Here is a 14,216-nt window from a genome sequence, read left to right as displayed (position 1 = left end):
TAATTATTTCTGACAAAAGTGTTCCTTTAAAAGAATCAACTGTTAAGTTTTTTATAAAAAAATTAAAAAAAAATTCATTAATTTGACTTTTGGTGAGTTTTGTGGTTTTTGTGACTTTTTTGCCTTTTAAAATGTGGTCCTTTCCTTCTGAACTGTGCAGTGTACCCAAACAGCAGTTTACGGCAAAATTTATGGCTTTTCAGTACCCGATAGAACCTGCTTAACAATTTGAATGTGCACAGCATATTGACCACTGAAATAGCACATCTATGTAAAATTTGCAATTTCCACTGGCACTGCACGCCTGGGACAGCACTCCTGCCCCTGTTTTCCTGCTGCTAGCCTCCTCTACATAGGTTTGTACTGATTAACCCCCCCTGAAGGGCTGCCCTATATTTTGCTGGGCTCCATTACAGTGTCACTATTGTCTCACAGTCGTCCAGTGCAGATTAGGATTTGCAGTGCAATCTCTGCTTGTCTACACCTATGTGGCAATGAGATGCCACCCTACCACTGGAAGACTCTCTTGCTGCCTTCTGAGGCCCTGAATGGACTTTAATATACAGTCCTGATCAAAAGTTTCAGACCACTTGAAAAATGGCAAAAAATCATATTTTACATTGTTGGATCTTAAACAAGGTTCCAAGTAGAGCTTCAACATGCAACCAGAAGAAATGAGAGTGAGACCAAACATTTTTTGAGCATTCAATTAATAGAAAATAACGATTAAACTGAAACCGGCTGTTTTTCAGCTGAACCAAATTTTAGGACCACATGCCTATAAAAGGCCAAATCTGTGCAAAGATGTGGATTCATTGTCATTTTCTGTCAGGTAGTCACACGTTGAGATGGCAAAGGCAAAAAAACTCTCCCTTTTTTAACGTGGCCAGGTTCTTGAACTGCATAAGCAGGGTCTCTCATAAGCAGGGTCTCTCACAGCGCGCCATCGTGCAGTCATTTGGAATTTCTTAAATGATCCTGATGGTTATGGAACAAAAAAGTCAAGAGGAAGACCCCAAAAAATTTCACCAGCTCTGAGCCGGAGGATCCAATTGGCTGTCCGTCAAGACACTGGACAATCCTCGACCCAAATTAAGGCCCTTATTGGTGCTGACTGCAGCCCCATAACCAACAGACGGCATCTGAGACTGAAGTGCTTCAAAAACAAAAAAACATCTTCAAAGACCTTGTCTCCTTGAACGCCACAGAACTGCTCATTTGGACTTTGCAAGAGAGCACCAAACATGGGACATTCAAAGGTGGAAGAAAGTTTTATTCTCTGATGAGAATTTTTTTTAACTTGATGGTCATGATGGTTTCCAACATTACTGGCATGACAAGCAGATCCAACCTGAGATGTTTTCTATGCGCCACAGTGGAGGGGGCGCCATAATGGTCTGGGGTGCTTTTTCCTTCAGTGGAACAATGGAGCTTCAGGAAGTGCAGGGGCGTCAAACGGCCGCTGGCTATGTCCAGATGTTGCAGAGAGCATTCCTCATGACTGAGGGCCCTTGTCTGTGTGGTAACGACTGGGTTTTTCAACAGGACAACGATACAGTACACAATGCCTGCAGGACAAGGGACTTCTTCCAGGAGAATAACATCACTCTTTTGGCCCATCCTGCGTGTTCCCCTGATCTAAATCCAATTGAGAACCTTTGGGGATGGATGGCAAGGGAAGTTTACAAAAATGGACAACAGTTCCAGACAGTAGATGGCCTTCGTGTGGCCGTCTTGATGCAAGCGTTCCCACTCACCTCATGGAAACGCTTGCATCAAGCATTCCGAAACGAATTTTAGAAGTGATCAACAATAACGGTGAAGCTAATTATTACTGAGCTCATGTTTGGAAGTTGGATTTCTGTTTTGGGGTGGTTTAGTTTTTTTTTTGGAGGTGTGGTCCTAAACTTTTGATCAGCTGAAAAACAGCCTGTTTCAGTTTATTCGTTGTTTTCATTAAATTGAATGCTCAAAAAATGTTTTGTCTCACTCCCATTTCTTCTTGTTGCATGTTGAAGCTCTATTTGGAACCTTGTTAAGATCCAGCCATGCTAAATATGATTTTTTGCCATTTTTCAAGTGGTCTTAAACTTTTAATCAGGACTGTACTTCTTTAGAGAGGTTAGAGCTGTCCAGTTTCTCCCTTTCCGGCCGTATTCACTATTTGTTTCTGTTACTTGCTAGAGACCTCCTTGGCTTCTTTATACCAATCTCTCTGCTGTCATGGCTCGTACTAAACAGAACAAAGGTGCTAACAAAATTGAGCATTAAGTCAGACCTGCTGCTCCTGACCCTAAAACTCGTCAATCAGACAACTGTGCTAAGCCTGCTCCAGAGCCAGCAGCGCAACTTGCCCCGCCATTCATACTGGGAAAATTGATGATCTTCAATAAGACTTCAGTCTCCAGTGGGTTGATGGGCAGTCATTGAGGGAACTTACCACGGGTGCCAAATCCCGCATTTCAGACTTAGAAGATGCGTTGATGCTCCTTAGGGTGTGGATGCAGGCTTGATGATATTTCAGCTGCCCAGCAGAAGAAAATTGATGACCTGGAAAATTACCTAAGGAGATGCAATCTTAAACTGGTGGGCCTGAGCAGAGGGGACTGACTCGTGTTCATTTCTGGAAGATCTTCTTAAGACTGCTTTTTCTCTTAGTGTTAGCTAGCTGGGGTTTCCACTGAGGCTGTAGTATTGTAATAAGATGATTGTGTTATTCCACAGGGAAGCTACTACTCTTTTTCTTGTTGAGGGGTTTAATTTTCATTCACCTGCCTACTCAATAGTGCTAGGAGGGCTTTGCCCCCCCCTTATTTATTTGGTTACAGTTATGGGATAGACTTTTCTCAAATTGGGTGGGGTGGTTTTGGGAAGTTGGAACACCAAGTGCCTTATTGCAACTGTTTTATTTATTTGTTTTCCCTTTAACACAATCGTCTTCTCCTGGTCTGTGGGTGCAACAGCATTTCCCTTTTTTTGTAGGTCCCAATAACTATTTAACAGTTTAAAATTGTATCGTAGAATGTGAGGGGTCTCAATGACAAAGTTAACAGAGCCCTAGTCTTTAATTTTCTAAAGTTCTATGCTCCGCATTTAATTTACTTTCAGGAAAGTCATTTGCAAGGCTCCTATTTAATGGCCTTTAAAAAAAAATTGTGTGCCCTGCCTACCTCTCCACATACTCTACTTATGTGAGAGGGGGGTCACTATTTTTGTGGCAAGGAGGGCCCAGTTTGTCTTTAAAAGGGTCTTTGTATGTTTCATACTAGGTTACTGACCCTAAATAATGTACCTCCTCCTGCTTTACAGGTTTTACATGACATCATGGTCACCCTAAGATTCTGCAGGAAAGCATTCCTTCCTGACAGTTGCCTGCTCACTAGCAGAGGAGACAGCTATTACATGAAGCTATCTCCTCCTCAGCATGGGGATGAGCGATCGCTAATGCATAGCTCGTCCCCATACTCAATCATCGTTTGCCGTCAGCAGAGTGCTGATTACATGGCACCATCTGCCGCTAGCAAATTATTATTTTTAAACTTGTTGAAACTCTGACTAGTTCATCAAGTAATCGGCTGCAATATTACACTGGCAGATGATGTTCTTAATAATTATCTCTAGGTGCAAAAGGACCTTAACTGAGATAGAGCCCGCACTTATTATGTGTGGAGATTTGTTTATTGATCTGATCTGTGATTGTACTTGTGGATATGGGTTCTCCTGCTACTCCTTTAGCTACGTGGGCATCTAATTATGTACTGATTGAGATGCTGTCACGCTCTAACTTATCATACTTTCAGTAGAATGGACTTTTGGTTCGACAGATTGTCTCCCTTTAGTCCTAGATGTGGCTTATTTCCCTAGGGGCATTTCGGGTCACTCTCCACTCCATTTGGTGCTTAACTTCATCCCTATAGGGGGCCATTTTCCCTGGAGACTAAGCTCCCTGTGGCTAGCCCAGGTTGAGGTTCAAAGCTGTGATGAACAGGACGCTGATATGTAGTGGAAAACAAGTGCAGTGACTGCTTCTGAATCTATAATGTGGGAAGCTTTTCAAAGCCTTCAGCAGGGCTTCTGATACCTTGGTGATTTCAGAACATCAAAAATTGCTCTGGGCGGCCAGGTTTCCATGGAAATATCTCTGAGGTTGAATCCCTATATTTAACTCCATCCACATCCATACATTACTCTTCCCTGAAACAGGTTTGGCATGAATATAACTCGTCGACTGATTTTACTAGAAACACAATTCTCAATACCCAGCAGCAAGCTTTTGATCAGGAAGATAAAAACTAGAGGTGGGACAAATCCCATTTTTTTTAATCCGAATCCGAAAAGGTTCTCGAATATATTGAATCTTTCGAATCTCGAATCCTACAAATCCTGTACATAAGAATTTTGTGAAAAGTGCAAGAAACAAAGTGATCCAAACTCAATATTCTTTTAATATGAAAAAATTAAGAGTTTTTTAACAAAGTATTCGTCAACACAGAAAGAAAGTAACCTTAAGGACAACTGAAATGAGAGGTATATGGAGGCTGCCATTACTTGAGCAATAACAGTTGCCTGGCTGACCAGCTAATCCTCTACCTCGAAAACATTAGCCATAGGCCCTGAACAAGCATGCAGTAGATCAGGTGTTTATCAGACATTTTTGTCAAATCAGATACGATTACCTGCATGCTTGTTTCTGGTGTGATTCATATACTACTGGTGCCAAATAGACAAGAAGGGCTGCCAGGCAACTGGTATTGTTTCAAAAATGAAAAACATGGCAGCAACCATAAACCTCTCACTTCAGTTGTCCTTTAAAGCACCTGAAGTGAGGGGGATTTGGAGGCTGACATATTTTCTAAACCATACCAGTTGCCAGGCTGTCCAGCTGATCCTCTGCCTGTGATGCTTCTGTGAGCAACTATACCAGGCTACCTAATACTGTGGGCTACTACACCTGGCTACTTATCCTGGGAAGGAGGAAAGGATCACTACATGTAAATGCAGCTCTCACCTCCTCAGAGGAGCAGGCAGTTACTTCCCAACGTTCCAAATAACTGCCTGTAATGAGGACCACAGGCTTGGTCTATTGGACAGCTTCAGGTGTGTGCAGTCACAGTTAGACTGCACTCTCTCCATGTCTCATAAGAGAGGGACCTCTTGAGTCTACAGAGAAGTGACAAGATCATTGGGAAGTGCATTGTTACTATGACCCCCATCATCAGCCTGCCACTCACATATCTATAGTCAGCAGCAGACCAGCGCAACACAGCTTACAAGAAATCACTGCTACTACTCCAACCCTCTCCTGACAGCATGCTTGGTGCTGTAGTTTCAAAAGGCTGAACTATGGACTTGCTATGAGACGTAAAGCAGTTCAGTGAGTGCAATGAAAAACACCCGGAGCTCAAAAACACATCTCTGCAGTGCAGCAGCCAGCAGATAAGCCTACGGAAGCCACCAGAGAACCAACAACCTCAAGGACGGCAGCTGAAGAGGCTCAAACCGCATCAGTTTGTCTGAACCTCCTCCTCCTCCCTCTTTTGAGGGTGGAGAAAAAAAACTTGGCAGGAGAGCTATGCAAACAAGTCCTGAGAGTGTCACCCGCTGCCTGGGCACGGCAGAGGCGGCCGCCCGGAACCCGAGGTGAGTGCGCTCCTCAGGCTGCTGTTATGCGGTGCTTGCTTAGAGTTTTACTAGGTAAAGTTTATGAGTAGGGAAATAGCAGGCGTCTCGGGAGGCGCGGGGATGTGACGTTGTGGCAAGATTCGTCAGATTCAAATTTTGTAAATTACATCGGGATTCGAGTCCACGAATCCAGCAAAATTCGAGGGATTCGTGGATTCAACGGATTTGTCGTCCCACCTCTAATAAATCTCCTGGCTTATCTTAAGAAGAGAATACTCCTTCCCCTATTGTTTCTAATTGAAACCAATCTCAATTATTGGTTTATGATCCCTTTCTTCTCAATTCATTTTTTTTTTAACTTTTATAAAATGCTGCATTCTCCTACGCTCACATGCTCAGATGAGGATTTGAGACTGTTTCTTCATTCCATTACATTCCCAGTGCTTTCTCCAACTATTAAAGAACATCTAGGTGCCCCTCAGTCTACCTTCCCTTCTGAGCCCCACTGTGCACTCAACAGCACTTTATGACCACATATGAGCACAAATGAAGTATTGCTATATTGAAAGCTATCACTACACCCTTAAATAAACTCTTTGAGGGGTGTAGTTTCCAGAATGGGGGTCTTTTTTTGGGGGGGGGGGGGGTTCCATTGTAGGGTACCTCAAGGCGTAGCAAATATGCCCTCCAAAAACCATATGGCGCTCCTTCCCTTCTCAGCCATGCTTTTTGCCCATACAGAACTTTATGACCACATATGGGGTGTTTCTGAAAACTGCACTATTATAATGGAGAATCTGCAAAAAAAGGTGACATTTTGAAATTTCAGTTAAGTTTTCCTTTAGTTATTGTGGAACACGTAATGGGTTAACAAAGTTTGTAAAATCGGTTTAGAATAATTTGAGGGGTGTAGTTTCTAAAATGGGGTCACTTCTGGGTGTTTTCTATTATGTAAGGCCTTTCATAGTGACTTCAGAACTGACTTCAGAACTGAATTGGTAAAAGTGGATTTTGGAAATTTTCTTACAAATTTTAAAATTGGCTTCTATCATTCTAAGCCTTCTAATATCCAAAAAATAACATATTTAGAAAATTATGCCAACATAAAGTAGACATGGTGAATGTTAATTAAAAACTATTTTATGGTTTTATTATTATTTTGTCACTGTCTGTCTAAAAAGCAGAGAAATTAAAATTATAAAAATAGCTACAGTATGTTTTCAAATTTTCAGTAAATTTTTTATTTTATTTTTTAAATAAAACATATTGACTCAAATTTATGACTAACTGTCAGTGGCTTGTATAAGTGAAATATTCTAAAGTTATTACGACTTAAAGTGACACATGTCAGATTTGCAAAATATGTCCCTGTCAGGAAGGTGAAAAATTGCTGTGTCTGGAAGAAGTTAATGTTATGTGGCAATAATCTGCTATAATGGCAGTCTTACAATAAAAATGTAATTGTAAATAAAATCTATTATTGGCTCCAGAAAGAGAGGGAGTACATCACTGGGTCGACAGGTTATCACTGCCAGCAAACTCATAGACTACACCAAATTTTGGAATTTAAGAAAGTAGGTAGTAACATGAATGCTAAATTATAGAGTAATGTTTATTAAAAAGAAGAAAAGGTTCCAGCACTACAATGCAGTTGTGTTAAGTCATCCTCTTTATTTAATGTAACCATAAACCATATAGGAACAGATCCTTACACCATGCGGTAGTTGATGCATTTCGGACAAACTGTCCTTACGACTAAGGACAGTTTATCCGAAACGCGTCAACTACCACATGGTGTAAGGATCTGTTCCTATATTGTTTATTGTTAAGTTAAATAAAGAGGAAGACTCAACGCAACTGTATTGTAGTGCTGGAACCTTTTCTTCTTTTTGATGTTATAAAGACCTACCTATTCAGTTCCGGGCACACCGAGTATCTACTGACCAGGTGAGCTGGAAACACAAGTGTATGGACTAAGTAATGGTTATGGTATGCACACACACAATACATAAAATGAATACACAAAAAATTAAGACTTCATACACAAGGTACTATTACAATTATCATTAATATATGTTGTTTGTATTTTAGATGCTATGTCAAGCATAACGGAAGAGGATATTGATGAATTGGAAGCATTTTTAAAACGGTTCTATCATTCTCCATACTTTCAAAACTTTAAACCATTGGGTGAAGAAACAGACATTGACATAATTTTTAAGCTGGAAACAACTTTTACAGATCCTTTTTTATGGAAAAAAGACATTTACAATCACAGGAAGGAAAAAATAAAATTTGAGGATGTGTTATGGAATATCCCAAGTCCATGTATTATTGAAGGAGAAGCTGGTAAGGGTAAAACTACAATGCTGAAAAGAATTGCTGCTCTTTGGGCATCTGAAATTTGCCAACATTTACAAGTTTATAAGCTTGTCTTTTTTATCAGTTTGCGTGGCACAAGTACAGGTCTTTATGAAACCCTCTGTGACCAAGTTTTTCCAGTTACATATAACTGGAGCAAAGAAACATTTTTGCAAAAACTACGCAAACTTGGAGAAAAGGTATTGTTTTTACTGGATGGTTATGATGAATTCAGTTCAGAGAGTTGCAGAGAAATAGATGAGCTTATTAAGCAAAACTATAAATTCAATTGCAAAGTTATTGTAACTACAAGGACTGAGTCAATAGGACAAGTAAGAGGATATGGAGCTCTGATTGTTGAAACAAGTGACTTCACAATTGAAAGTGCCAAAACCTTAATTACGAATGTCTTACATAAAGAAGAAGCTACCGATTTGTTAGATCAGTTGGATGCTTCTGATTTCATGAAAAATCTAATGAAAACACCATTGTTTGTAGTCATAGCATGCACCCTTAGGATGGGGGAAACAGAATTTCAAATGAACACTCAAACAGCTCTGTTTTGTACATTATACAATCTGATGATTGACAGGGGCCACAGCAAAAATAAAGACGTAGAGGAACATATCACAGAAGAGAATATCCACTTTTGTGGAGACTTAGCTCTCAATGGACTTTTTGACCACAAGTATGAATTTCGAAAAGAGCACTTAAGCAACATTAAAGAGGATATCTTGCTTAAAATAGGGCTGCTAAATAAATATGGAGCTCAAAAAGCGAAACCTGGTTATAGATTTTTTCATACGTCATTTCAGGAGTACACAGCTGGAAGAAGATTATCTCAACTATTATCATCAGACAAGACTGATCATTTAAAGAAAGGACAATGTTATCTCAACAAATTACAAACCATGTATGATGTTACCAATAAGTACAAAAACCTACTATTATACACATGTGGATCATCCAAAACTGCCACCCAGAAAGTGATATGTCATATTAAAAAGTTGTGTAAAGAAAAAAAGGATGAAACCAGCTCTGACTTTGTGGAGTTTGGAATTAACCTTTTCTATGAAAGTGCAACTAAGAAGGAGATGAATGAAGAATTTAAACCCATCTTTTCTGGTAAAATATTGCACATTAGCATGCATAATATAGGTTCTCATCATGTTGAGTTTTTTGAGCACTTACCAGGTTGTCTTAGTGCTCTGCAACTGGTCAAGTTAGACCTTTTTGCAAAAAAAAGAACACTGGCACGAGACGAAAACAGTAAATGCCCTGGAGATCTAAATGAACTTGAACCACAGACGTACATTTCAAAAAAAGTTGTCAACTTATTTTATGGTTGGACTCAAGTGCTGCAGACATTAGAGGTTACAATAAAGAAATTTGATTATTTGGCTAAATCTGACATAAAGTTTCTTGGAAAAATATGCTGCTGTGCTGAACATCTGAGGCTTAATATTAGCTCTAGTTCTGGAATTACTGGGAATCTTACACGTGTTGTGGACAATTGCAAAAGAATGAGAGAGCTCATTATCAATAGCACTCCAGTCAGCGTTGATGATGAAGCACGGATTGCAGAAATGACAAATTTAAAAACATTAAGTATCTCCAACATGGATAAAGCAATTGGACAAGGTAATTTTTTAAAGTGTAACCATTCTTTCAGTTTGTTCCATGGATCAGTAGAAAAAGCAGTGATAAGAAATGTGTAAGAAGCAGCGCGGTGGCTCAGTGGTTAGCACTGGTGCCTTTGCCAGCGCTGGGGTCCTAGGTTTGAATCTGACCAAGGGCAACATCTGCATGGAGTTTGTATGTTCTCCCCGTGTTTGCGTGGGTTTCCTCTGGGTACTCCGGTTTCCTCCCACACTCCAAAGACATACGGCTAGGGACCTTAGATTGTGAGCTCCATTGGGGACAGTTGGATTCTAATGTCTGTAAAGCGCTGCGGAATATAGTAGTGCTATATAAGTGCATAAAATAAATAAAAAATAAGAAACTAAACAAAAATAATCAAATCAATCTTTGGTTTAAAACTTTGAGCAATAGCTGTCTAATGGTAATTTCCAGTTTCCTCCCCAACAGACAAGGAGTATCATTATTTCCTTGCAACAGCTTTCATGATCTACATTTATACGAGTTAATTTTCATTAACTTCATTCAAAAATTAAGTCATAGAAAAATTGCCCTTTGTAAGCAGGACTTTACTAATTCATGCCATTCATAATTATTCTAAAGCAGAGCAATGTTCATTAGAAACATTTTCACTTAAAGGCTATGTACACCTTCTGAGGCATTTTTTGTTTATGATTGCATTTCACTCATTTTTGGCTAAAAATCATATTTTCAATTGCCCTTCATTAAAAATATTGAGCCATTCTATCACAAAGGGTTAATTGTTTTTCTAACTGACTTTCCCTTTCACTTTGTGTAGGTCATCTAATAAACCTTATCTCTAAACTAGTAAGAGGTCATAAATACTTTTTTAAGCCACATTCTTATCAGTAAGATAATATCTGAGCTATAATGAGTGTTTATAATGTCAGAAAGCAGAGATAAGGAGCCCCCAAATGACGGAAAAGACAGAAAATCCATAGGCTGCTACTACAGCATCTCAGCTATGTACAGGACACAAAGAAGGGTCCCATATTTTTAATAAAGACAAATTGAACAAATAATTTTTAGCTCAAAATAAGTACAATGAAATAATAAAAAGAATTGCCCCCAGAGGTGTACATAGCTTTTAAGCCCAAATATCAGCTCATTAACCAAATATAGTTAGCTTTAACTGATATATACATATGACTTTTTCTGTTATAGGAATCTTGTTAGATGGGTTACACAAGCTTTTCGAAATTGATAAGCTGATTTTGCACAACATCAGCATGAATGAAAAAGATGGTGAAATCCTGGGTAAGTGCTTACCATAAACTACAAAACTGTTCATAGATCTTTGTAGAAGTCTTATCAGCATCATTGATTATGCAGAGGGACAGTCAGGATTGGAACTGTTCCCGTTAAACAAAATTTTGGGGCACCTTTTCTGTGCGTGCACTTAAAATGGAATCTTCCACCTGAAAGGGGTCTTTCTTAAAATCAATATTTATAGAAAACAATTTGCGTAAAATTCTACTTCTAAATGAATACATTTTTATCATTCTATTCAGGTGAATGAAGCAAAATGGTGCTTGCCATTTCACATATCAAATTCAGTACAGTAGTGAGGGAAGATGAAGATGGAGGATCACATGACCCTAGTCAGGGTTCTGGCTGGTGGGCTTGCCCATAATGCCTTGCAGTCAGTCTCACTGCCAACCAAGATTGACGATATTAACTTGTCTATTAGGCACTATGTAAGGTGCCAAGCAAAGACACCATTTTCAGCTCAGCCACTGGTGTGATAGAATATGTCTGTCAATACACAGCAATTAGACACACACCACAGTGAGTTTAGGGTCTTGCAGGAACAGTGCTATGGATAGAGTAGATATATTTAGTTAGGTCGATTGAATTACTTGGTAGAGAGACAGGTTTTAGCACGAACGATAGGATAAGGTGAGTTAGTGTACTATCCAGGGTCTGAGCTGTTCACAAACATATAGGCTCTGTTGCACTGCGCATCATATAATACATGGCAATCGCTTTCTAGCAAACCTAGAACCAGCCCTGTAATTCACATGGGTACAGAGATCTCCCCATTCATTGCTCTGCTAGATTTACATCAAGCTGGCAGCTCAAGGGGAGTGTCTTTTCTTCTGCAGCTAAGGGAGCGTGTCCATTCTGCTAGAGCTTTCTCTCTATCACAGCTCAGGAGACAGTTGAAGAATGAAACTGAGCATGTGCAGCCTTCTCAGTAAGCTGGACAAAGAAATTAAAAAAAGAACAAACAGCAGGTGGTGCTATACAGATACATTTTATTGAATAACTCAGTGGCCATACAAAATTTTGAATTACATGCAAATACAAAAGTATTCAGATCAATGTGCTGGTTTGAAAACTGTAGAATATTATTCGTGGAAAAAACCCTTTAACACTAAATAAATTTAATTATTTTAATCTTTCCTCATAACTAAGACCCTCCATGCCCCTAAGGCTACTTTCACACTAGCGTTCGTTCGGATCCGTTCTGAACGGATCCGATCATATTAATGCAGACGGAGGCTCCGTTCAGAACGGATCCGTCTGCATTATATTAGCAAAAAAAAGCTAAGTGTGAAATTAGCCTGAGTGGATCCGTCCAGACTTTTACATTGAAAGTCAATGGGGGACGGATCCGCTTGAAGATTGAGCCATATTGTGGCATCTTCAAACGGATCCGTCCCCATTGACTTACATTGTAAGTCTGGACGGATCCGCACGCCTCCGCACGGCCAGGCGGACACCCGAACGCTGCAAGCAGCGTTCAGGTATCCGCCTGCTGAGCGGAGCGGAGGCTGAACGCCGCCAGACTGATGCAGTCTGAGCGGATCCGCATCCATTCAGACTGCATCAGGACTGGACGGAAGCGTTCGGGTCCGCTCGTGAGCACCTTCAAACGGAACTCACGAGCGGACAGCCGAACGCTAGTGTGAAACTAGCCTTATCAGTTTAGTTGCTCTCCTTTGTACTTTTACCAGCTCCAGAGCATCCTTTCTATGGACTGGTGCCCTGAACTGTATCCTTAAAACATGAATAATAAAGACGACGCAACCGAGAATTGATCCAGTGCTGGAACTTTTTGCTATACATTTATACACGGAGAACCTGCCTCGGTTTGTCCTGTGTACGGAGAGTATTGAGTGAGCTGGATTTTTCTGTTTATTTGGACTGTGGTGCAGATGAGGCTAGACCAAAGCTTTGTAAAGTGGATTAACCCATTAGATACCGCGGTCAGCATCTAAGGCATTTACTGAGGGAGAGACCTCCTTCTCTCAACCCATCCGTTCCCCGCAATGCAAACGCGGGGTGCAGATGGATGCCATAGCAACAGTAAGTCTTACAAGGGCTTCCAGGACTGCCCGCTATGGAAGCCTATAAGAGCCAGTCCCAGGCAATGTATTGCATGCAATGTACTGCATTGAAACAGCCATTAGGCTCTCAAAAGTTTAAGTAGTACAAAATAAAAAAGTAAAAAAAAAGGTATAAAAATAAAAAACTAAAGTTTTAAGTGTAAAAAAAAAACTTCCACTCATCTATTCATCCGGAGCATCCAATAAGTTTATGTTTTAATGTCTGATCTGAGGTCTGATGGGGGTCTGATCTGAGACTGATGGGGTCTGATTTGAGGTCTGATGGGGGTCCGATATGAGGCTGATGGGATCTGTTCTGAGGCTGATGGGGTCTTATATGAGGCTGCAGGGAGTCTGATGTGAGGCTGATGGGGGGTCTGATTTGAGGCTGATGGGGGGGGTCTGATCTGAGGCTGATAGGGCTCTGATCTAAAGGCTGATGGGGTCTGATATGAGACTGATTGGATCTGATATAAGGCTGATTGGGTCTGATCTGAGGATGATGGGGGTCTGATCTGAGGCTGATGGGGGTTGATCTGAGGCTGATGGAAGGTGTGTCTTATAGTCCGGTGCATCTAATAGTCCAAAAATGCAGTATATAAAATTGGTATCTCTGTAAACATAATAACTAGTAGAATATAGCAATGGAAGAATTCCTGCGTCTTATTTATCCTGCTTCCCCAAAAGAGAAATAAAAAGCAACAAAAAAGTCTTAAGTATCCCAAAATAATACCAATGATAATGACAATTCATCTTGCAAAAAAATAACCCCTCTCACAGCTCCATAAAGAGAAAAATAAAAAAAATATGGTTCTCAGAAAATAGCTATACTGGTAACCCAGAGGCTGTTTGAAAGCAACATGGCACCTCCAAACCAATTCATCAAAATCTGTGCTGCAAAAGCCAAAAGGTGGCCTTTCAGTTCAGATCCCTGTAGAGTACCCAAACAGAAGTTTACGCCTATATTTATGGCATTTTCACACCCTGTGGAACCCGTGTAACAATTTAAAGGGTGTGGTGTGTTTTAGATGGCACAAGCTGGGCACAACACATTGGGGACTGAAATGCCATAAAACTTGCAATTTTCATTTTGTACCATCCTCTGCGCATTAATTTCTGCAAAGTACCCGGGTGTATAAATGCTTACTTCAGTAAGAAACTTACTGCCCACTTGGATACCCGTTGGCTTGGCTGTAACTCCCACAAAAAAAACCTATGTCCATGCAACAGGATTGGTTTCCA

General features: G+C 40.3%; 1 protein-coding gene across 5 annotated transcripts in view; it reads left to right on the top strand.

Moving 5' to 3' along the window:
- The window catches only part of NLRC4 (NLR family CARD domain containing 4), a 204,396-nt gene that overhangs the window by 123,400 nt on the left and 66,780 nt on the right, over positions 1 to 14,216 (top strand). For all 5 annotated transcript variants that reach the window (XM_044292150.1, XM_044292148.1, XM_044292151.1 and 2 more), the window contains 2 exons: positions 7,714 to 9,624; positions 10,807 to 10,899. In XM_044292150.1, the coding sequence (XP_044148085.1) occupies positions 7,714 to 9,624; positions 10,807 to 10,899 (2,004 nt within the window). The remainder of the gene's footprint in view (positions 1 to 7,713; positions 9,625 to 10,806; positions 10,900 to 14,216) is intronic.

The sequence above is a fragment of the Bufo gargarizans genome, chromosome 4 (genome assembly GCF_014858855.1).
Source record: "Bufo gargarizans isolate SCDJY-AF-19 chromosome 4, ASM1485885v1, whole genome shotgun sequence".
Classification (NCBI taxonomy): Eukaryota; Metazoa; Chordata; class Amphibia; order Anura; family Bufonidae; genus Bufo; species Bufo gargarizans.
This window is presented reverse-complemented; position numbering and strand designations above follow the sequence as displayed.